The 25,405-nt window shown below is 41.7% G+C and overlaps 1 protein-coding gene across 1 annotated transcript in view; it reads left to right on the top strand.

The window, feature by feature from the left end:
* The window catches only part of gpc5a (glypican 5a), a 92,449-nt gene that overhangs the window by 36,510 nt on the left and 30,534 nt on the right, over positions 1-25,405 (top strand). Inside the window, exons 3-6 of the mRNA XM_010786792.1 lie at positions 6,082-6,542; positions 6,636-6,869; positions 7,633-7,763; positions 7,848-7,973. Coding sequence (XP_010785094.1) covers positions 6,082-6,542; positions 6,636-6,869; positions 7,633-7,763; positions 7,848-7,973 — 952 coding nt within the window. The remainder of the gene's footprint in view (positions 1-6,081; positions 6,543-6,635; positions 6,870-7,632; positions 7,764-7,847; positions 7,974-25,405) is intronic.

Genomic DNA, 25,405 nt, shown 5'->3' with positions numbered 1-25,405 from the left:
GGAAAAGATGAAAAGAGTTACATAGCAAAGTGAGAAGAAGGTATCGCTTTTAAGTTTTTGAGACGGAACTATTTAAGCCGAATTGGATATCTGTTCACATTTTTAAACAGGCCGAATATGTTTCTTAAAAGCGACTGTAAGCTATTGTATTACTGTATTAAAAATGTATCAATTTACTATGGTTAATGTGACAGAACTCACTTGCAGTAATATACGCATAACAAATGATCACCTGACTGAGTGTTTCAGTGTTTTCAAAGTCGTTGTTTTCGTTTTAAAGCCTGCTCCTTTAATATGGCAGAGGATCCTGAGCACTCTTTGTTTTCAGAAGCAGAAAGCTGTTGCTTCAGCTAAGAAGCTTTTATAAACCCACCAGTATTCACAACCTGCTCAGCATCACACTGCATAACAACAGTTAGTGACCAGCTGGTGAGTATAGTTAAAGTGGACCTATCATGCTATATTTGAATAATATAGTGTAGGACCATGCCTATATAAGGCATATTTATACTTTTTATTTGTCAAAATACCAAACAGATCATGCATTTTAGCCATTCCTCATTTCGCTCACTTTAACACTGTCTTATGGGCTGATTCTGTGAGAACAGCACCATCTACAGGCCTGGCATATGTACTAGAGCAGTGGTTCTCAAATGGGGGTACGCGGACCCCTAGGGGTACGTTGGAGTACTGCAGGGGGTACGTGAGATTTATTTTATGTTAAAAAAAAAAAAAGTTTGAGCAGTGTGGGTTTTAAATTAACAGAGTTACACATATTTCAAAACGCGAAGTGCAATAACTGCAGTTGCCTTCCTGTCACTGAGAATAACAAAGATCGTCAGTGAAGCACAAGCCCATGTTTCTCACTAAATTGTAAGTACAACTTATTAAAAAGATCAGTTCAATGCAACTAATGTCGTCTTAGTGTTATTGCATGATGTTAAAATTGGTTTGCCATGAATTTAGTGATGGATTGTAAACATTTGAAATGTAGCATTTAAGTCTTTCTCAGCTTACAAGATGTCGTTGTTTTTAATAAATCAGACACTGATGGCCTGCCCAGCCCCACGTCGCTACTCGTACCTTTCACGGTCGCGGTATTAGGCATTTCTCGGCCTAGAGCTAATGGTTTTGGGTGCTGAGTGACTGGGGCCGTCACTGGGCCTCGCCCACGGTGCCTGTTCTTCAGAAGGAGGGGCCGGTACATGTATTGGAAAAAAGTTTGCCAGAATCAACTGTACGTTAGAGGCGCTCCAGCGGTTGTGCGAACGCGCAGATGTCCGTGGCTGTTCCCTCCCTGATTGGTGGAGCTTGGCGCGCCAATAGCCGCCGCCCGGCGCCACTTCCTGGTGACGTTCATATGAAGCTTTTTTCAAATCTGGAATCAGTCTGTGCTCAGATCCGGTTGCAGACCTTTTTAAAGGGATTTGCCGTATGGAGGAAAATAGAGAGCGGCTTGTGTTTTCTGACAGGCTTGGTGAGGTTCCCTGCGAACACCGCGGCGACACCATATTCATGTAGTACAAGACGTTACAAAAGGCCTGCATTTTGCATGATAGGTCACCTTGATAAGAGCATTGTAAAGAGTCGGGGCTTGTGTCTCTGCTTGTCCTACTGAGTCTGATAAACAGCGTAATAGTGTGTGGAAGTATTAGATGCTTTCACAGGATAGATGATGTAGCGCGAATGGCGTTGCTTATGTTAAACACTGCATGCTGGTGTTCACCTATGATTTTATATTAGATAGTGTGATTCCTTTTTTAGGTGTAAACAGGCGAGTGTTTTCTCCACTTTTTGTGGAATCACGCTTCCAGTTTGTGTTCGGGGCGCGCCAAAACTGCCCTATTCCGCTTTTACAAGAGTACGCTTACGACCTTCCTTTTGATAAAGCCTTAATAGGCCTGATAAGAATTCAATCTGAATAAGAGGTGCATTGATGGTAGATACGCCTGTGCCCTTCGTTATAGAATTGATTTTTATCCAGCTAGTCAAGCTTTTATCAAAAGGGTGAAGCGTCGTAGACGCTCATCCTCTGTGAAAAACGCGATAGGCCAGTGGGCCCGCGCCGAACACAACTGGAAGCCTGATTCACAAAAGTGGGGAGGAAAACATCCTGTCTTAATAAAAAGGAATCTGAATATTGAATATGGAACAAACAGTATGAATGAAGCAACGATGCAGGTTTGGGGGTACATAAAGGAACATTGCTAATATCGTAATTCTGCTGAGAATCTAATAATTCGACGACACTATTAGCCTTTGGTTTATGACTCATTGGCTAGGAAACAGTTTGCAGAACGTCCGTTTACAATGTTTAAAGCGTGACCTATCATGGCAACAATGCAGCTGTTTGTACGTCTTCTCATACATGGAATATGTGTCCCCGGTGTTCCAGGGGAAGGCTCACCAAGTGTCAGCCAGAAACACAGGGGGCCTCCTATTTCCCGTCCCATACCCAAATCTCTTAAAAAGCGCGTCTGCCAAACGCGCATCTGAGCACAGACCTGATCCAGATTTTTGAAAACTCTATTGAACGTCACAGTCCAAGCTGGCACCGCCTGCGGCGCTATTGGGTCCAACTCCACCAGATCAGGAGCGCACGACAGCACGGCACATTGCCGTTCGCAAAGCGGCCTGGAGACGCGTCTAGTACAGGTGATTCTCAAACTGTTTTTCAGATAAGTCCCCCTTTTGAAAAGATATTCAGCCAAGTACCCCCCTGATCAGCCAGCAAAAACAATTAGTTAGAAGAAATTGCTATATAAAGAGGGGTACAGTACGAGTGCTGCCACCATCAGTGTCTTTGCGATTTATTAAAACAACGAGATCGGGTTAACTGCAAAAAACGACTGAGAAAGACTTAAATGCTACATTTCAAATGTTTACAATCCATCACTAAATTCATGGCAAACCAATTTTAACATCATGCAATAACACTAAGACGACATTAGTTGCATTGAACTGATCTTTTTAATAAGTTGTACTTACAATTTAGTGAGAAACATGGGCTTGTGCTTCACTGACGATCTTTGTTATTCTCAGTGACAGGAAGGCAACTGCAGTTATTGCACTTCGCGTTTTGAAATATGTGTAACTCTGTTAATTTAAAACCCACACTGCTCAAACTTTTTTTTTTTTTAACATAAAATAAATCTCACGTACCCCCTGCAGTACTCCAACGTACCCCTAGGGGTCCGCGTACCCCCATTTGAGAACCACTGCTCTAGTACATATGCCAGGCCTGTAGATGGTGCTGTTCTCACAGAATCAGCCCATAAGACAGTGTTAAAGTGAGCGAAATGAGGAATGGCTAAAATGCATGATCTGTTTGGTATTTTGACAAATAAAAAGTATAAATATGCCTTATATAGGCATGGTCCTACACTATATTATTCAAATATAGCATGATAGGTCCACTTTAACTATACTCACCAGCTGGTCACTAACTGTTGTTATGCAGTGTGATGCTGAGCAGGTTGTGAATACTGGTGGGTTTATAAAAGCTTCTTAGCTGAAGCAACAGCTTTCTGCTTCTGAAAACAAAGAGTGCTCAGGATCCTCTGCCATATTAAAGGAGCAGGCTTTAAAACGAAAACAACGACTTTGAAAACACTGAAACACTCAGTCAGGTGATCATTTGTTATGCGTATATTACTGCAAGTGAGTTCTGTCACATTAACCATAGTAAATTGATACATTTTTAATACAGTAATACAATAGCTTACAGTCGCTTTTAAGAAACATATTCGGCCTGTTTAAAAATGTGAACAGATATCCAATTCGGCTTAAATAGTTCCGTCTCAAAAACTTAAAAGCGATACCTTCTTCTCACTTTGCTATGTAACTCTTTTCATCTTTTCCACCGCCCCCCCCCCCTGTTATCTCTGTCCTCAGGCTTGCCCAGAAGCCTGGCCGCTGGTGTAGGCCTCCCAGTGAGAGACGCTGCTTCATGCTCTCTCTTTATTGAAGAATAAAGTCATTAATACAGCCCGGACAGCTAGCAACTCCTGCGTGGGTGTTCTTGTAACACAGCAAACTTGTTTAGACAGCAGAATAACTGATCAGCTTATTATCCATGCCGTTTTAAGTTTCCCTTTTTGTACTTATGGAGGGAAATCGGTTAGTGACAAGATTTACATCCTAGGAAGCAAGAAGGATACCGGTGGGATAAAACGGGGAGAAATGTGTTTACCACACAGATATTGGTTATGTGGTTTGACAGGTGGAATTCATTAACTCCACAATCTAATGTGGTAAAGCCCTCCTAAAGCACACGCTGTAATCCCTGTGGGACCCTTCATAACTCTGTCTGCTGTGCCTCACACACTCGGGGGCTGTAATAATCTCTAACTGTACTCTGCGAGCACATATTTCTTTCTCTCTCCATTTCTCAGCTTGTCTGCTTGCCAGTCCTCTATCCGTCTGCTTCATTCACACAGTCACATCATCCGCGCTGCACTTTCACAGCCGCCGCTCTTGTCTTTATTCATTCTTTACACATTCTCACTCTGTTCTCCGTGCTGCTCTCTGACCCAAACAGCTGGCTGTGTAGGAGGTGCAGCTCCTTTCCTCCTCCACACATAAACAAATCTTTGAGTCTCGGATCCTGGTAGACTGATCTCATCTGAGCAGGATCAGGTGGTGTTTCTGGTTCCTCTGTGTTTAATGCTGCCTGCTTAAGATGGTACGCCCGTAGGCATGTCCGACCCCTCTCTGTTCCCCCTCTCAGTTGCCCTCTCCAGGGGGCTTTCGGTCAATCTTTCCACGTCGTTGCATATTGTACAGCGCTCGACCGTCTAAGCCCTCATCACATTGGTTAACCCCCCCACAGACTCTCAGCCCCCCAGGCAGCTCCAGGCCTTCACCCTGACCACTGCCTCACAACTCATGACAAGCACATGATGTGAGAATGGCCATGGCTCAGGTATTAACTGAGACAAAATGTGAAAACAGAGAGACAAGAGGATAAAGGCGAGCTCGTTGCACTTTTTCTATAGCGTTGCGTTTTTTCCTCAATATCAGTCCTTCTACTTTAACACACCGAGTTCCACACAGTGAGGTAGATGTTGGATGCTATAATCTGTACCCTCCCCTCAACAACTGCTCTTAAAAAACACACATAGAAACACTGTGTAAATACTGGTTAATGCGCTGCTGACCGGCAAAAGAGAAACAGCAGGGTGTGCTTTAGCTTCCTGATGCAGCGGCCTGAGTATTAGTATCATTCAGACAGACGCTTTATCAGGAGTGGACAGACTTTTGTGTCACATGCAGCTTAGCAGAATTTGATGACATTTACTTTCATGGTGATAATACCAATTGTTAGAGGAAAATCATGTGCTGCGGATTTTGAATACATGTTTTGAGTTTGAAAGTGAGCATACTTGTAAAGCATGGGGTCTGTTATGTGCTTGTGTAGAGACTGCCATGATGTTTTGCTGTATGAAAATGGAATGAACATCATTGAAGTTGCTTATTCTCTGGGGAATTAATTCTTTTCCATCCTCCATGTGTCTTTTAACAATTGTTCTCATCATTTTAGGCTCTTGAACTCATGTTTTTACTCCCCTCTGTTGTATCATCTTCTCATTCAAATAATTCCCATTACACAAGGAGCCTTTTTCTTCTCATACTTGTTTGGTAAATGTAGTTGGTTTATTGTATCTCTGTCGTAGCAACAGTTTGGTGTGCTGTAGCCACTTTCTTTTCTATGTTTCTTTGTCAATTTCTTTGACAAATTGCTTCCCTACACTTACTCTCCCCCCTCTGTGTGGAGATGCAGGGGGGCTCCAGATCCCCGCTGGCAACTCTGAAGACTCTCCTCTTTTCTTCATTCTGGGTTTATCAAAGTAAAAGCTTCATCAAGAATCTGTACTGTATTCAGCCCTGTTCATATTACAGCACAGCAGTTTCTGCCTTTAGTGTGAGTGGATGTTAAGGCTTTAATGTTCTTGCATCGCTCAAGAGGCAGCAAGAATACCTAACTTTGAACCAAGATAAAGATGATAATATATTGAAATTAGTTCTCTCTGTAATCGTTTGCCTTTCTTTGTCTCTTTCTCTCCTGCTGTCTCCCCACAGAGACCTTTGAGTCTCTGATTTGGCAGGCTGAGAATCACACCAATGTGGTTCTCCAGGCGTCGTACCGCAGCATGGCTGATCAGGCTGTTGGCCCGGTTCGGGAACTCTTCACAGACATCAGTCTCTTCCTGCTGGGGTCTGAGCTCAGCGTTGATGACTTGGTGCAGCGATTCTTTGACGCACTCTTCCCACTGGTCTACAATCACCTCATCAACCCTGGCCTCAGCGACATATCACCGAGCTACGCTGAGTGCGTGAGATCGTCCAGGCGAGATGTGAGACCGTTTGCCGCAGCGCCCGGCCTCCTGGCTGACCAAATTGCTCGCTCTGGGGTGTCTGGAAAACTGCTGATTCAGGCACTGCACCTGGGCATTGAAGTCATTAATACAACAGACCACTTACAGCTGAGCCGCGAGTGCAGACGGGCCCTGCTCAAGATGCACTACTGTCCTCATTGCCAGGTATGGATTTAGATCTCTGAAGCCAAGTACATTGATCTGAATTGATGAAAGTATTTTTCAGCATTACTGATCACAAAGTAATTTGCTCCACAGGGCTTAACCCAGTCCAAGCCCTGCATGGGTTACTGCCTCAACGTGATGCGAGGCTGTTTGGCAAGCATGGCAGAGATCGACAGCCACTGGAGAGAGTTCGTCCACTCGCTGGAGGGCCTGTCAGCACGGATGCAAGGGCCTCAGGATTTGGAGCAAGTGCTTCTGGGAGTTCACACGCTGCTTCATGATGCTGTCGGACATGCCCAGAAAAATGGGCCTCGCCTCTCTGCACAGGTCAGATCTTCTTTAAGGAGAGATTAAGCACTGTTTAAGATGGTAGAATCAAAGCTGTACTAGGGCTCTGTGGGAGCACATAGGAACCACCGGTCAAGTGGACAAGAATAGATAAAGTAAAAGGTATTTTTGTTAATATTGGAGTGTTTTTACTTTGAATTTCAAGGCTATTCCAGCTGCCAGCTCCATACTAAATGGTTTGAGGTGTGGAGACCAAAGATAAATTGCACAAGTCACACACAACAATTTGTCCAGAAATACATCCCCAAGGTGCTCAGAATTGTTGTAGTTAGACTGTCAGACAGGGGAGGATTCAGTGTCAACAGCCACTCTTCAGTTTGGGACAATGGGTGTAAACCTAAGGAGTCTTTATTCTTAACACAAGTGATCCATCAAAGCCTAACCATAAAGTATTTGTTTATGTACTAAATGTAACTTTCTGTTTACATGTATGTTGCTTGTTTAGTTAATGCCTCAGGATGTTTTTCCCTGAACCACACTAACATTCCTGTTCTGAGACCCCACATCTCCATCTAGTGGCTGTCTGGTGTCTCTGCTGCTTGATAAGATTCACATGAAATACATTTAGAAATTTGAGATGATAGGCTTGGCTGCACTAATGGCCTTGGTATAAACAGCTGTCATTCCAGCATCTGTAATGAGGCCTATTCGTCATGCACCAGTACAATTTTCCAAGACTTAAAATGCAGGGTTCTCCCTCAGTGTTTAGGCCTAAATCTGTGCCTGTCTCTTCGGGTAATAGGTGCACAAACTGTGTGGCACACCGAGCAGAAGGCCTGCGCAGTCAGTCAGCCTCCAGCACAGCAGCCGGGACTCAATCCCTCTTAAAGCTGCTCTCAGTGGATCCGGGGACTCGCTGGCTGTGAGGAGGAGGTACGTGGGTTAAAGAATGAAGCGTCGTTTTGTGATATTAGTACGTAAGCCTACTATAAGTAACCCCCCCCCACACTTTTTCAGGGACTTTCTAAACAGCTTACGCCTCTACCGTACGTTCTACGGTGGCCTGGCCGATCAGCTGTGTGTGAGTGAGCTGGCCTCCGGTGACGGGCAGGCCTGCTGGAATGGAACCGACATCGTAAAAAGGTGTGTGTGTTTTAAAGAAGTCAAGGGGTCACTTAAGTCATGTGGATGTTTGACATTCACTGTGAAACAAAGAAGGCTGTATTTACCTTCCTCTGCTGAGGGGGAAAGTCTCTAAGCTCACATTACATAGGTATATTCGTCAAAACTTGTTTGGGAGTCCTGATCCAATACACTGAGAATGGACTTTTCAGTAATGTCAAAGATTATTTAGGTTTTGATTGTTTTAAGTAACTTTTCTTTTACATGAATAATTCTCATTTTGTAGATTTAAAAGAACATTTGTGAGGTAATATTGTGCAATTGTGCATCTCTTTTTTGTAAATTTGATGTCTTCAAAAAACATGTCAGGATATGTTAGTGACCTGCCACACTGGCAGATATATGAAAAATCAGACCCTGACTCAACAGATAAACATCCAACAACTATACATATTGGTTTTTAAAGGGCTTTCCTTTGAAGGGTTTCAGCTCCAGAGACATATCACTGTACGATCCTGGAGCAAAGGCTGTTTGCACACCATTTTTCCCTGATCTAATGCACATACACACACCCTTCACATACACAGTGCCCTCAGGAACCGGATGACACCGATGTAGGATTCATCTATTAACCGTTATTGCTCTCAGACATAGATCTTGGATATGAATGGTTGTGAACTGGAGCAGACAAACTGGTCTCTTTGGTAGTATCAGTCAGCGGCCTTGTCTCCATTACATCACGACTCTCCATCCTACCCATGCTGTCATCACTCAAGGACCCCCTCATATATCCGCAGTCTGTGGTGGTTCGTCTTAACTGTCAGCCGCTTTCAGCGCTGTAGAAATGGCGAGTGGACCCGTATTTCAAACAACAGCGAGGTGGAAGTTGCCAGTTCAGGTTAGACGGCCCATTGTAAAGGATGACAGCCTTGTTGAGATCGTTTCACAGCGGCTGTGTGAAGGTATAAAAAAGGAGGGAGGACCGGGGGAAAAAAAGTCTTTCACAGCCTTCATAGCAACCAGAGACACTCTGAAGTATGTGAGAGGCTGCTCTTCAAAAATTGCATTACTATGGAAACGGAGTATCAAGGTTAAGTTTCATTCTGCTGTTGACAATTTACACTTTTTATCTTTTGTTATTTTCCAACATAACACCTCAAGTTTCCATTACAAAGCAGGCAGCCATCTCTGAGAATAGAGATGTTTCTTATGTGCTGGTGAGAGAGGCAGGCCAGCATGCTGCCGACTGTCTGTCATCTCTGCAAGTCGCCTCCGGGAAAAATGTTTATGGTCTGTGCGGGCTTCTCTCAGCTCTCCTAACCTGCCTTCCTCTTTTTCTCATTCACTCTTATTTTATAGGGAATCGCTCACCTCAGGTTCACCCATAGGTTCTCATTTTGATTCGCTCATTACCCAAAAAAACAGATGAAGAAAGCTATGGGGAATTGTGAGACATTAAGAAACTGGGGAGACGAGGCTCTGAGGAGGCTATCGAGCTGCGGCCCCGCAGCTTAGCAGGCTTCCTGCAGATCTACAACCCGGTGCTGCTTTCTATTAGCCTAGAACCATAGATGAGTGGCTGGGAGTCAACACAGGCTGAGACAAAAGCAATAAATAACCTCCTGCCTATGGGTCATAACCCAACATCCACTGAGAGAGAGGGAATAAAACTCACTGCCGGATGGTGGCTGATTTACAGAAGCTTATCGAGGCCTCTGAGACTTTAAACGATTGGTTCAGTGTGTGTTTGTGCTTGTGTGTGTGTGTGTGTGAGAAACTGTACATTTGAATGTGTGTGGAAGACAACGGCTCTTTGTGTGTGCTGCCGCAGATTGTTTTATGGCCTGAAAGTAGTGAGTTGCACCAGAGCGTTGTCTTATTTAACAAAGAAAAAAGACAGGCACAAAAAAACATGGCACAGGAGTCGGAGATTGAAGGGAGATTTAATGCACATCCTAATCTGGGTCCCTGGTAAACAAAAAGATAAAGAACAATCAGATAAGATCAGAGAGGAAGAACACAAGCTGCTTTCATCTCAATGTCTGTGTGAGTGTGGATGATGGGGTCTCGCTTCAGGGGACATTTGGTAAACAGATTCTTTCTCTCAGTCTCTCTCTCTGGCGCGTCCCTCGCCATGACATTCAGAATGGGAGGAAAAAAAGATTGGACATTATATTTTCTGATTAGTATTATGGCTTATTAACAGTTTTCTCTTCTTTTGTGACAGTCAATGATCCCACACTGAGTCTCTGCATTGAATTGAAACTGGAGAGGTGTTATATTATGTTCACAGTAACAATGTGAATGATGCAGAACACAATTATCAAATTTGCAAGGACCTGGATATCACACCTCTGTATACTCACACTTCTGTTACCATCAGAACTGTCTGTACCAGAGGTCGGTATCTAATGCCTTGCCACATTTATTCTTACCTTTTCAATAATATCTATTTGGTCATTTCATGCCAAATTGGTGTCTTGTTAGCTAGCAGAGTTGTAGTATAGTTTGTGTTCAGGCCAGCATTTCAATAATATAACTTTGGTCTTATATAAACCTGCAAAAATACTTGGACACTTGGGGTCACTGTAAACGCAATGATGGACAATTATCACTTTCTTAAGCACTAAGAGTTGCAGACTTAGACATCCACCAGATAGTAAGCAGATATAGAGGAAGCTTTAATAGCTTTAATTTGGAGTCGAGTTTGTGTCTTCCTTGATGACTATTTGTCAAATCTTAACTCTATTTTTCTAAATGTTTGGTCCCAACAAAACCCTTAGAGAAATTACTGGGTCTCTATTAGGTTCCCTGGCTATCAACAATTGATGCTGAGCAGGTAGTATTCAAATGTTTGTTGTTGTTAAGCTTTTTACTGAAAACGGCAATAAGAGCTTTGAGAGTGAAACACTGATGTTTCGAGCTATAAAGATGAACTCAGATGCTAAAAGTCTCCTGAGCTGAGGGGAGCTGCGGAAGTGGGTGATGTTTCTCTGTGTTCATCACTAAAAGCAGCCTCTTTGAAATACAAGTACTTGTGTTATACCTTGGAGGGTTTGTTTTGCCCTTGTGTTAGACACTTCAAGACTGATTAAAAAGTTGTAGTGATTTATGTCACTGGACGGCCAAGAGGCAAAATAAAAGTAAAACAGTGAAACATCCCTCAAACCGGATCAATCTGGAAGTGACGGTGATCTTTTTCGGTTGGAGGCGCGGCCCTGTCTCTGCAGAAAGGTTAACACATTCCCACATGCTTTCTCCATCCGTTCATGGACACACACACACACAACACACACACACACACGTCATGGACACACACACACACACACACACACACACACACACACACACACACACACACACACACACACACACACACACACACACACACACACACACACACACACACACAGGTTGCCAGGTTGTCTTTGTTCTCTATCAAAGTAACAGACTGACAAAGACACACTTTTATTAGATGATGGTTTGCAGTGATCCTCATTCCTCATCAGTTTCGACACATTCACCTTCTATTTCAGTTTGACACTTGAATTTAAAAAGTATATGTAAGCCTGCGCAAAGAAATGTTTGTTACTAAATTATTTTCTCCCTGATAATGAGCTGCAACCAGTTACAGCAGTGCTAAAACGCTGTGGCCTTACTGTGTATGTGTGTGATGTATTATTCATGATTCCTTACTCCGGCGCAGACTCACTTTAATTCATCCCCACCTGCAGTCTGTCTCACGGCTGCCAACACACACCAGGTGTTTGGCGGTGTGTTTATGTTTTCAAACGAGCCTTTTTCTAATTGAGTACAATGGTTTTTATTTTTATTTTAACGGTAACAAGGCAACTGACCTTGCATGCTGTTGAAATATAACATTGGAGGGATGAGTAATGCGGGATAAATGCTACAGTATGTATTGGAAATATTCTTGAAGGCAGGTGGGCAGAATTAAGCGTGGCCTTCTGTTTAATAGGCCACCCTTCATGCTGGAGTAGATGTCTGAGCGCCGACCTTTAACCTTTCTGTCTCTGTCTTTGCCCGGTTAATCCTGCAGAGGTTAATCACATGGTAATAAGAGCCCTGGAGTTCAGACCTCTCCTCAATGAGGAGCCAGTCAGGAGAGGACAGGGGTGATTCTGTAAATGTAGGTCTATGCTGCTCTCTTTCATATATTTTTTACTTTTCCTGATACGCCTCTTCCATCATTAGTCTCATTTCCGCACTCCCCCACTAGACGTGAAGCTCAGGTGATTTGCCTTGGCTTAACTGAAATGACAGCTTTTAAGCTCTGCTAATAGGAATCCACTGAGAAAGCATCAAGAGCTTAGGTTATCCCAGGCTGCACGGGAACATGCTTCCTCATCTGAGGGCTGTCTGGCCTCACTGCTGCAAAACCCACACAATGTGCCCATCAGGGGACAGTATGTGTTGAATAATAACATATATTTTGCTCTAACTCTTTTTTTACTTGTGAACATTAAAACAGCAATAACCATTTGTGCCACCTTCCCACAAGTTGGTAAATGAACTCTTTTGTTAATTTATTAGTGGTTGTTAATATGTTGTTTTTACAACTCCTCTTTAAAAAAATATGAAATAACTTCAATAAAGGTATCTGAGAAAACTACTGAAAACTGCAATTATTTAAAAAAAAGAATACTATCTAACCAAGTCCAAAATCAACAAAATACAGTAATTTATGATACATAGGCCATATACAATTAAAACATGACATTTTTCCTAAATTAGTCTTATGAAATTGCTTTGTTTGTTTCTAGAAATTTGGTAGAGGAACACGCCACTTTGACGGTTTCAACAAATCACAAGGGTTAAGAAAAAGTATTTGTAATGTCAAACTCTCCATATGCTCACATTAGCATATAACACTGCTGTTTATCTTTGTACAGTGCAAATAAATGCCCACTCTTCCTCCATTAATAATCCTGCTGGCAAAGAGGTAGTGCCCATTCAGTAAAATGACTGTGGTCATTATAGTCGTAAATCCAACAACGGTTCCTGCTTCAGTGCTGTTGCAGCTCTCTTTCACCAGCAGGTGGAGCTCTGCTCTTGAAACACAGCAGGTTGCTGATTCCTCCAACGCTTCTCTCTGCATCCGTTTTGAAAGATGTATGCCGTGGACTGGTGGTTCTTATCCACGTTGTCCCTGACAGTGACAGACATGAAACCAAATTTAAGTGATGAACAGACACTGCAGAACATCAAGTCTCACCGCCTCCACATGCATTGGTTTGCAGTTATGAACTGACCTAATTTTGAACGGAAAGGAATAACCTTTTTAAACATGCACTGTCAAATATATTATGCATAGCTGTCCTCTTAGTCACTCTCATGCGAGAAAGTAGGAGAGTTGTTTCCCTCCATCCCCTGCAGAAAACATGTGGTAAAGAATCCTCCACACTTTATGAACTGTCAGTAGCTTTCAAAGTTGAATATAATTATAGCGGATGTTTTTCTCTCTTTAACAGCCTGGGAACAAACTGGGTAATTTAGTGCCTTGTAATTCTCTTAACACTAACCATAATAGTTTTGTTTTGATTTGTTCTAGGTGTTAATCTTTTGGTAACACAAAAATAGCAACAGACATTTATTCACAAATGTACACATGCTAGAAGTAGACCAAAGAAAGCAGGACAGAGATGGGTGGGGTGATTGGACAGTTTTGATAGATAGATGAGGAAGGGGAGAGGGGACGTTCTTGAAGAATTCCTCTGTTTTTCGACAGCTGGCTACTGCAGATAACCACAAAACCACTGGAGCACTTGAGGTCTGGGTGCTGCATGGCTAGAGTTCCACTCCAACATGACCTTATATCCTGCCTGGGTTTAGAGCAGGGGCTCGGTCAGAGTACCACATCCTGACGATTATCCCAAGTGACAGAATCAAGAACTCTGTCTGGCTGACTAAATTGAGTTCATAAGTCCCTCTTCACATATAGATGTGTGTGCGTGTATCTGTCTGTTCAGCTCCCCCCCCCCTCTCCCCCACCCATCTCGAATTATGCATGATTGCTCTGCACAGATACATTTTCAATCTAGCTCCCTGGAAAAGAGCGATTTCATTTATTGTGCTCAGAGATTTTCCCTGATGTTGCTACAGTAACTGCCAGCGAGACCACTGTGCAGAAGAGACAGTAAACTCTGAGTTGGCTGGTTGCAGGAGGTGCGTGTATGTGTGTTTATCCGTTCCCATTCATTTTTCAGTGTATCCACTCCCCTTTGCTTCCCCCCCCTCCACCACTACGAGTTGGACGCCTGCCTCCAGCATCTGGAGCAGATTGTGACCCTGCAGCATGCCAGGTAGCAGGACATTAACAGCCAAGGCCTTATTGTCCACTGATGAGTTGTCAGAGCACACACCCTCACCCTCGTGTGTGATACCGGCCCGCCTCCGTCTACCGGCAGGCGAACACACTCTGTCCCGGCGGAGCACTCTTCCTCTTTACCTCAGATATAAATCAGAGGCTGCTGAAAAACTGGGAACAAAGAGTTGGAAAAAATGTGAAGTTGATGCTCATAAAGAGGGAGCAAAGGTAGCACGTCTTTGATGAGAAAAACCCTCTGCGTGAGCGGGGTCTATTTGTTTTGCTATAAAAGACTGTTAAGGAATTTGAGGTGCTGACAAAAACTTGATTTAATCACAAGGACACAGCAATATTGTTCTGAGAACAAAAGCAGTTTCCCACAGTTATAGCTGGAATAGTTCTGCACTACATACCAGTAAACAATAGTCTAATAGAGCAATTTTAGTAATGGACGTCGGCAATAAAGCTCCTGATATTTCCTTCCTTGATTTTTTTTTTTTGTGTTTGGAGTCCGTAGTGCATTCCCCGAAGTATTTTCCTCTGTTATTGAGACAATCACAATGTCGGGCTGAATGCAGAATAAAGTGCCTAATGTGGAATTCAACAGTTTCCTGCATGTCAACACAAGAATAAGAGTTGTGTGCCATCTTATCAAGAGCTCCTTATTCAACATTATGGCTGCATGTGGACCGTATCCATGTTGGGTTCTGCTCCAGAAGAGACTTAATTTCTCTTTTGCCGGAGTGTGGCGGGAAACAAAGACCCTCATATCTTTGTATCATTGTCTCGGTTTATCTCACCGCCGCAGGCTTTTGACAATGCGTGTGGTAGCTTCTGTTCCTTTTGATTTTCCACTCATTTGTTAACTAAACATGTTTCCCATTTACTGCCACAAAGTGAAAAATGTGGTAGTCATTAAGTATTCATTACCTGTGCAATTAGTTTCTTCTTTATGCACCTTTAGCCTGGAGTATTCTCTGAATGCGTAGGTAGCTCGCATTTAGAATATTGACTTTTTTTTAAGACAACTCTTATGCTGTTCAGTGTTTATTACTGAATAAAGTTAGGAAATGTGCCTGTTATCGTCCGTATATTGTTTAAACATTATAATATCCCTATATAAAAAAAACATTATTGCCTTTGGATGTCTTTTCTTTCTTTATTGGGGAGTTTGTACCCACAGAAGACTCAGCAACCTCTTTATAAGTGGTAAGCACCTTTTAGCTCCTGACCTAAACTGCAGCTAGGTGTGAATATGCTCTCATTAATCTCCCCTCCCACCGTAAAAAGGTCTAAGTCTCGAGGCTTCTGGAGAATAAATCTAAATAGCTCTTTTATGTCTCTGACATAAACACAAATGTCTCCGACAGCCATTGCACACACAGTGGGATGCCCTGAGACCAGACTTTGCTCTCTTATCATTGTCCCTCTAATGTTGTCCTGCAGTTTCTATGGAAACCGAGTCGGCCTTATTAAAAAAAAATTGAAAAAAGTTTCACCTTCTCTGAGTCTGCCCTTTACCTGACAGCCAAGATAAACGAGCAGGGTCCTGGGAGGAAGGCAACACAAACATGTATCTCTGCTCAGTGGCCCGTGCTCATTGGCTCTCTGCTGGAAGCCCTTATTTACCTTAATGCTGGGAGGGGGGAGTGGGGGGAGGCTGGGGGAGGAGGAGTAGTCAGCGGAACGTGTGTGTGTGTGTGTGTGTGTGCAAGGAGGGGGCGAAGATTGTGATTACTCACAATACCTCCCATCAACAACCTTGAACCATGTTGCAATAAAAAGAAGAAAACAACTCTTTCTAGCCCCCATAATGCACACGGGCCAGATGATGTCATATGTCACCTTCAGCTAATGAAGGTGATGATGACATGCATGAGCGCCGCATACGTTCACCATCTGCTAGGTTCCAGCAGGCTGGAGCTGCTCCCCACAATGCTGCAGAGAGGAGAGGAGGCAGCGAAGGTGTCCCTCGACGCGTGTGAAAAACAGCGCCTGCATCCCGATGCCTCGCCGCCAGTTCAATCATACCTGCACACCACAAGAGGCTAAATTGACCAGTCTCTGAGGCCACTTACTCTATCTGACCCTAGCAATCAGGGCAAGCCTCATGATATGACAGCGGTCACCAGAAAAAAACAACACTGATATAAACAACATCACCTGTTAGTAACACAACCAATTGTAATAAGATAACCATAAATGATGTTTCCTTGGATTTGTATAACATTAGCTTTTTCCTGCTTCCCTTTGGTTTAATTATAATTAAGGACAATGATTAAATGTCAGGATGAAAGACATTAATAACCCAAATAAGATACAAATATTACATTTAAGATAAATACAGTAAAGGGAAACAAGACCACATGCTATAAATAGTAGATTTGTGTACCATAGTTTTCAATCTTGTCTTGTATTCATGTGTTTTGATTCATCTCCTCATGGGAACTAGGTTGTTGCAGTAACAGCAGACCTTACATTTAAAAGATTCATGATGTGGAATATTTTAAAAAACATGTCAGTTTCGACTAAGAAAACCTATCCTTCAAACGAGCAGACCACAGTGAAGCTGGATGTAAAAATAGGGCTGCAATCGATGATTATCTAAAATTGTCTAGTTAAAAATAAAATGATTCAACATTATAAAGAAAATGTTTGACACATTTTAGTGTTCAGAAGGTCAACCTACTGATTAAATCCACCAAATATGAGCCAAATAATTGATTCAGCAGGTTTAGTGTTCAATGTCTGCTTTCATATGGTTTTCGGAACGTTTTTTAATTTTATACCCTGTCAATGTGTTTATTTTAATTTGGCATGTACACCTCAGTCACACATACTATAAGTTTGGAAACAATTAGTCAAATAGTTAAAAGTTTGAGTGAAAGAAAAATGTATTAGCAACAACAATATTGTTTCCAGCTTTGAAAGGCTGAGTGTCTTTGCTTTTTTTAATTGCTCTCTGATATTAAATGTGATTTACTGGCTTTTCTTCTCACTGTTTGCACATATTTTACAGACCAAACAATGAGAAGATTTGTGAGTAGATGTATTGAAAGTAATGGTTAGCTACAAAATGTGACTGATAATGCATTTGCAGATTTTACATGTGCTTAAAATAGATTATCTTATAGAGGCATTCATTTGTTAAACAAAGCTAGAGACAGGAATTTATATGGAATAAAATGGGCTGGCTGTTTTACTGTAGTTTGATTCTTTTTCTAAATTACATTTCAATTTATTTTTTACTTGCATACATACAAAAATATCTATGGTACATTTCAGCCATATTCTCCTGTTACATTGCCCATTAAACAGCAATGCCAAAAACAATATTTTACAAACTCCTCCAGATGATCTTTGTTCCTCACGCTTTCAGTCATTTTGTTCATTGTTTGTGTTCATACTTGAAAAAGAATAGTTTTTCAGATTGATTACATTTGTTGTCGCTGCAGGTTATGGATTTTAGATTGACAGGTGCTTGACTCCAGCTTCTGAGCAGAGTGGGTAAAGGCGAGTTTGGGTGACTGAAGATGATCGTTAGATAACATCAGATGACCTTTGAGAGCAGCTGAAGGTATCAGTCTCCACGGGGAAACTCTCCTCTTGTCTTGTCTATACACTTTTTTTTCTTCCTCTCTCCCTCTTTTCTATCTCCTTCTCCCTTTCCCTTTCCCTCTCTGTGTCTGGTGAGTGGAGTTTCTGCGAGTTGGCAGCCTGTATCTGATCCTGAAGTAATTTACTGGTAGCGATAAGGAAGTGGTGTGCACAGTCTTTTGCTATAGTCCTTTCTGACAGGGCAATCTGAAGCCTATGGAGACTGAGTTGGAGGAAAATTGATGGAAGGAAACACGCAAGGTTATTATTATACAAATTCAACAAACTCAGATTGAGTGGAAAAACAATCACAGGTGACTGCTGGTTTAATTTTAAGCGATGGGCTTATTCGATTGACTTTGGGAGTAGAAATAATCGCATAGCAATAACAGAAGAGGAAAGGAAAGAATGGAGTAGTATGTAAATAAATGACCCTCGTGTAGCACAAAAGGATGTTTATTTGCACCATTTTATGTCTCGAAATAAGCCTGAATAATTTCTTTTTTTTTGTCGACTATTTTGGGTTTGTGAGAAAGCCAAAGAGACGTTGACTTGTTTGGATTTGACTACACAAGCTAGTATGAACTGATATGTACGTCTTTGTGTGTATTTTTGTTGTGTCAAGTCCAGTTTTGCCCAGAGGATCTGTTTTTCTCTCTTAGCCAGGCAGAGCAGGGTCATTGCCTCAGGCGTGTCTTGGAGAAATGCTTCTCTGCTGTGGGCAAGAAGAAATATAAAAAGAGACCCTAAATCAAGACACAGAGCCCCATGAATCATGTCAGCAGCAGAGCTGAAGAAGAGGGATGAGACCATCTGTAGCGGCATATGAATGGCTAACTGACTCACAGTGCTGTTGACACAAGCTGAACAAGTGTGAAGAGGTTGTGAAGATTAGCGCCGCTACTCGTGGCATAGCCTGGAAACCTGCTTCATTCAAAAACGAGAACCCAAATATGCTGCATGCTCCATTCGTCACTCTGACGTTTTACAGAATTGCATGAGGGTATATTTTTTAAAGTGCTTTAAAATCAAATAAACTATCATTACAACATATCTTTGACACCTAAATCCAAGCTGAATGGTGTGCTAGCTTCATCCGAAAGTTTCTCCTCTTTTTTTTCGTCTAAAAAGCCTTTTTGAGCCTTTTATTTATTTATTTATTCAATTGAATACATTGCAGGATGGGCTTCTGAGCTACATATATATGTTCTCTTGGAATATATGTGTGTGTGTGTGTGTTGTGGCAATTTGTCTTTCATGCCCATGTTGTCTGATACGTCCCCTCTGACTGGTTTCTCCTTAGGTTATTTGTCATTGTGCATGCGTGATTATTGATTCCCTTCTGGGGATTCAAAACGTTATCTAAAATATTTGAATATATCCTTATCTGAATTGAGGGTCAAAAGATTGAGACTATTCGATGTTGTACAGATTGTGAAGAAAGAAAAAGGTACACTTTCACAAAAATGTACTTGATGGTGAAACATTCTTGTTATTTATGCTTGAATAGGAGGTTATCGAGGGAAGTAAAACTGTTAGTTAGACAAGCAGATGAGGCATGTTGGAGTAAACAACACCATGAAACAGATTGATTAATTACACTACTTAATCATGAAACTTTGATGTCCACACTTTGTTTGTTGGCAATGAGCAGCATAACAGTGTCTGCTGGGTGTGTCCCTCCTGTAAAGTTAACATAAGACAAGGGGAAATGCTAATTCAATTTAAGCTCATGGTCAGGCTTGTAAAATCGAATTTAATTTTCGCTCTGAAGCAAATGATTTTGCCCTCTAAAGTAAAATAACAGTCAAGGCATTGTTTTGACATTTAAATGACTTGACACTGCACTGTCGTAAAAGACCTTGTGGCACGGATAAATTAGTCTCCATGAGAAGGGACTGAATCCTAATGACTGAGCCCAGGGGTGAGATCATGTTGTTAAAGCACAGTTACAGGACAGATGATCATCACAAAACTTCACGGCCGACCCTGGGGCTTGTTATTTAAAAGAATACACTAGATATATTAACCCGTCAAACCCCTGGCACACAATGAGGTGGTATATATGGACGTGTAGGTGGGCTCAACCTCATGACAGCAGCTATTGTTAAGTGCTTCATGTGATGTTACTTTGCTGGAGGATAATGCACAATCTTCCTCCTATAAATTATGATGATCTCCACTGAGTGTGCAGACTAGACTTGTTTGCACAAGGCTGACAGGGGGAAGATAAATTACTTTACCCCTTAAAGTCTATCGACAACAAGGAAGCATATCATAGTTTGTGCTAATAAGGATCAGCCCACTTTGTGCTCTTTAATAAATAAATATGCCATCTTAATTTCTAAAATGGTGCAAACACATCATCACACAAGCTGTTTGTTGAACGTGTTGTTATTCTGATACTAAATTAGCTACAAAAGCCAGACATCAACATATTTTTTTTAATGCAACTGTACTTGTTGTTTACTGTGCATCATTTCCCACCCCTCTCAAATGAATACATGCTTTGTTTAAAACTTTTTCTTCCGCACCACAGCTGAGAGCACAGCATCCTAAAGCTGGTGTTTGTTGGATATTTCCTTAATTACAAAAGCAATTTAAACAGCGAGCCATACCTGAAGGGAAAAACATATTGACTGATTCAGCATCACACAGAGAGAGATTAAAAGATATGTTTAATTGTGATGGACCTTGGGGGAGAGCACTCGTCGTCTATTTAGAGCCTCAGACTTGGCGAAAGGGGGGGCAGTTTTGCAGTTGTATTATTCTGGTAGACCGTATAGCGACAAGTGAGGGGAGATACTGTGGAAACATAAACACAGATAAGCCCATCAGAGGATGAAGGGAGAGACACTACAGTTGGTGATCAGTCAACTATAAAATTGACTCAGACTGAGCAGTTTTACTGTCTCTCAAGAAAGATTGGTGATATGACAGCGAAGGAAAATGTTAAATAATCCTCCTATATTTTATCTCTTTCTCTCTCGACTCCACTCTTCACTTTGTGTTTACTGTGGCTGGATAAGAAACATCATCTCAGTTTATTTATTAACAGGTGCAATGAAACTCATTTACCTGTAAGTGTTGAGCCACCTATGTACCTCCACTGCTGCATAGAAAAAGTAGAATGTATGGAGAAAACAGTTTGATCAAAGTATAAAACAAGTGACTGTTTGAACATTAAGCTTATGTGAACAGTGTGAGCTTTAATCTGAATGTAAGCTATTAACGGAAACTGCACATTTTAATAATGTGTTTACAACAAGCAGTAACATCTGGGTCTGAAAGGTGGGGCCACTGTGGAAGTGCCTTAAACATGCTTAAACATCTCTTAATCCAGCAGGGGGCGACTCCACCTGTTGCATAAAGTGGTCTGATTGGATAGAAGTCTATGAGAAAATGACCCAATTCTTACTTTATTATAACCAAACTGATGACATTTTCCTGATGAGTTAATGGTCGCAAGCTCTAGTTTCAAGTCTTCTTTAATATAGCTTGATTAAAGTTAATTTATTTGTATTCATTCGAATTTTGAGCAATGGCAAAATAGACTCTAAACTAGGGTGTAGCTTTGGCCGTTGCTACGTGTAATTGACGGGTTGCTTCCACAGCATTGTCCAGTTTGGGGTATCTCTGTGTTTCTGTCTTTCAGCTTTAATCTTTCGAAGTTTTTCTACTTCATGAAAGTTAATGGTAACATTCTCTTATCCACTTTGTCTAGTTGTTGGTTGTGCTTTGCCCGTCCATTTTTTGTCACTTGTTTCAAATATGCAAGATGGAGACGGCCAAAAACAAAGATGGTGATAGCCAAAATGCCAAACTCTAGGCTTCTAAACTGTCTATAAAACTAATGGGTGACGTCACAGCTTTAGTTTGAAATCGTTACTCAAATAAACAACATGATGAACACACAAAAAAACATTGGTTTGTTTTGTTTATCGCTGTATTGAACAATCTGTCGTTCATTTAAAGTGTTTACAATTCTTTAAGCCTATAGTTTACAGTTGGCTTAGAGATTATACAGAACAGAAATTGCATCTAGATTCAGCTTGGATAGATTTTCTGCCTCCTGTTTTGTCTGTTTAACATCGGCATCACCAGACCTCCTGGGCAGCGTTTCTTCTCGCCCCATTTAACAGTTTCTTTTAATTCTGGCATGTTTGTTTTAATTTCTGCAAAGCACTAGTAAGTCGAGAATACATTTCATACAGTTTTTTCAGTGTTCACTCTAAGATAAAGTGTCGAAGTGAAAAACTAAACGAACAATATTAAAATATACTAAGCAAAATGTGACTGTGAGCTCAGTCTTACTGCAGTAACAGTGGTGTAGGACACAGTTGAAGCATAATTGCTCAGTGGTAGCTACATTAACGTGATATCAGTTTATAATGTTCAGTTTTGTTCAAATGTTTTACGAAACAGCTGCTCTTTAATGAATGCTGTGTAAATATTATCTTTAAAACTGTAATTTCATTAAGGTGCAGATTAAATATTAGAAACATATAACCGTTTTTATATTGTATTTTGTTTAGAATTCATTCAGCTGATGAATCATACCCACACTTTAGTCTGCATCTCCCCACTTGGATGCCCTCCAATGCTTAGTGTCATTCTTTTAAATGAGGTGACACACAGACTGCTTCATTTGAAGAAGCCCTGAATAAAACTCGCCCGGTGTTTTTGCAGCTGTCACTCACCTTGAAGCTTTCGAGGGCCTGCCGGAGGTTTATGAGCTTCTTCACCATTAGCAGCAGTTTTCTTTTTTCTTTTGGCCCATTCAGCCGCTGTTGTGCCGAATGAATGAAAGAATGAGGCTGAGAGAGCAAATATAAATTAGGGTTTTACAGGGATGATTAGACTGTTGGTATTTTGGTCCCTTTTGCCAATGTGTTGTTTACTGATGCGGGTCCACAGTGCTCTCTCAGAGGTGCAGTGACAACACAATGGATCTCAGGAACAGCTGATGTGGCTACTTGCTTCTGCCAGCTGTGGTAAAATAATCAGAGATGTGAAGATAAAAAGGCTTGAAACATAATACAATTTGCAGCTTTTAAATAATCCTGCTGGTGTCAGTTTTGGAGCTTGAATTAGTGTTTCACACACAGCATGTTGAGCTATGTCTAATCGATACATCATGCATTATTATTACTTCTATATATGTTCAATTTATGCAAATAATGGTTTTCATCATGCCAGTTACCTATTTGACTTTTATAGGTTCCAATGAATTCAGGTTTATTGCATGTTTTCTTTGACTACAAGATTCCCAGGACACATAAACACGTGGTTAATCTTAGACTTTAATTATTGGCCACTTTCATTGCCTTGTGTTATATTCTTTCTTGAGAGTTGCTCAAACATTACATAACAGACTACAATCCTTATGACTACAAGGATTTCACATGCTCAGTTGAATAAAAAGATAAATCATGGCTTCCGGTTACCTAATGCCAAGAGCAGACGCTTGATTTCCCAGCTCCGTCAGACCCGTGATTAAAATAGCCAAAACCCAAGAGATATCCAAATGTACCCTAGACTGAATGATAGAATCCCCAACTCAATGAACCAGGGCAAGAGAGAAACCAAGAAGAACGCTAAAACAGGAAAACAGGAGGAAATGAAAGCTAGCCAAAAGCAGCTAATGCTAACGGACAGCATGCGTAGCATGAGCAGCGAACCAACAGGTGGTGAATCAGAGATGCTAGCGGAGTTGAGAAAACTCAGACAAGAAAACAGTGAGTCCTTTAAGGACACTAAGCTGTCACTTAACAGACTGGAATCGTCCATGACTGAGATAAAACAGCAAATAGTGCAACTGGATGAAAGAATAACAACGGCAGAGAATAGAGTGAGCGCCACGGAAGACAGAAGCATACGTCAAGAAAGGGCTGTGGGCTACTTACTCAGGAGAGAGGCTAGTTTAGCAGCAAAATGCGATGACATGGAAAACCGACTTCGGCGCAATAATATCAGGATGTACGGAATAAGGGAGGGAGCTGAGAAGGACGACATGATGTCGTTCATAACCGCTCTCTTACGCACGAAGCTAAAGGTACCGGGAGATACGGAAATTAAACTCGAAAGAGCGCACAGAGCCCTTGCTCCTAAGCCAAAAGAGACATCAGCACCGCCGAGATCCACACTGTGCGATTTCCTGATTTCAGTGTCAAACAAATAATACTGCAACAGGCATGGAAACAACGAGACATTGAATTTGAGGGCCAGAGGGTGTACTTTGATCAGGATTACTCCCCGGACTTGCAAGGAAAAAGGAAGAGAGTACGAGAGGTGATTAAGCAACTGAAGGAGAAGAATATCAAGGCTCAGTCACCATACCCTGCACAGCTGAAGCTTTTCCTGGCCACGGGAGTGAGGGTGTTCCCAACACTGGTAGAGGCACTATAGACTCTGAAAGAGCTTGGAGTCGACGCAAGAGTTGAGGAACGAGAAATACTGGAGAGGGAGTTGACGCAGGACAAGTGGTCGACCCAGGAGAATTGGAGGAGGAACCAGATGCATTTGAACCCCACAGACGTGAGAGCTATCATCCGCGGAGACAACGGAATGAATGACTGAAGGGTCGTGAGTAAAGTGATAATTTGTGAATACAGGGGATATAACATAGACTGCAGGGTTGATTGACTCATGATAATTATTTGTCGGACATGGATAATTTGATTAGGGAAGTGAAGATGGCAAGGATAATATGTGTATATGAATAGGGTCTGAACGGGGAGTGGGGGAGCAAACACCGCAAACTCTGGCTAGAGTATTGCAGTCAACGCGACGAGGACTACAAACCAGGGCAACCTGGTGCACCGTTGCATGCGCACTTTGTGCTCTCTGGAGCTCTCTGCCCAATTCATTTTGGGGGTGAGATGCCTTTTTTGTTTTCTACTGGAGGCATTCTACCAGGCACTTGGAAGTTCATCATTGTTTATTGCAAAGTGTAATACTGTTCTATCATTTTTTGGTTATTATTGTTCAATGTTGTTCGGCAAACATATGTATAAGGAGGATAAGCACCTGGATTTCAATTTACAGTTGGCAAAACACTGAAGTGGGGTTTGAAACAAAGAACAAGACACAATGCAGGTTTAATAGTTCATTTAAATTACTGCTCATAATATGAATACATTGAATTTCATTAGTTATAATGTAAAATGAATCAACCACCCCATAAAGAGGAAGAAAATTATCAGTCAATTGAAGAGATTGAATTGCTCAGTAGCACTACTGCAGGAGACCCATTTGAGTGCAGAGGAACACAAAAAGCTGAGAAGGGAATGGGTGGGGCAAGTTTTCAGTGCCTCATGTGGAGGAGAAAAAAAAAGTGTCATAAAAAAAGGGACGCCATGTTTTGGTGGTGGGGACAATTGGGAATGTAAATATAACTATTTTGAATTTATATGCTGCAAATGAAGAAGATCCCGGCTTCTTTAAAGAGCTTACGAAATGAAGGACAACACTGTTCTTATTAGGATAATATATACTATTATTAATGGGAAATCATTTGTCATTACTG

The sequence above is a fragment of the Notothenia coriiceps genome, unplaced genomic scaffold (genome assembly GCF_000735185.1).
Source record: "Notothenia coriiceps isolate Sejong01 unplaced genomic scaffold, NC01 NC01_scaffold00001080, whole genome shotgun sequence".
NCBI lineage: Eukaryota > Metazoa > Chordata > Actinopteri > Perciformes > Nototheniidae > Notothenia > Notothenia coriiceps.
The sequence above is the reverse complement of the archived record's forward strand: the minus strand, read 5'-3'. Positions and strand labels throughout refer to the sequence as shown.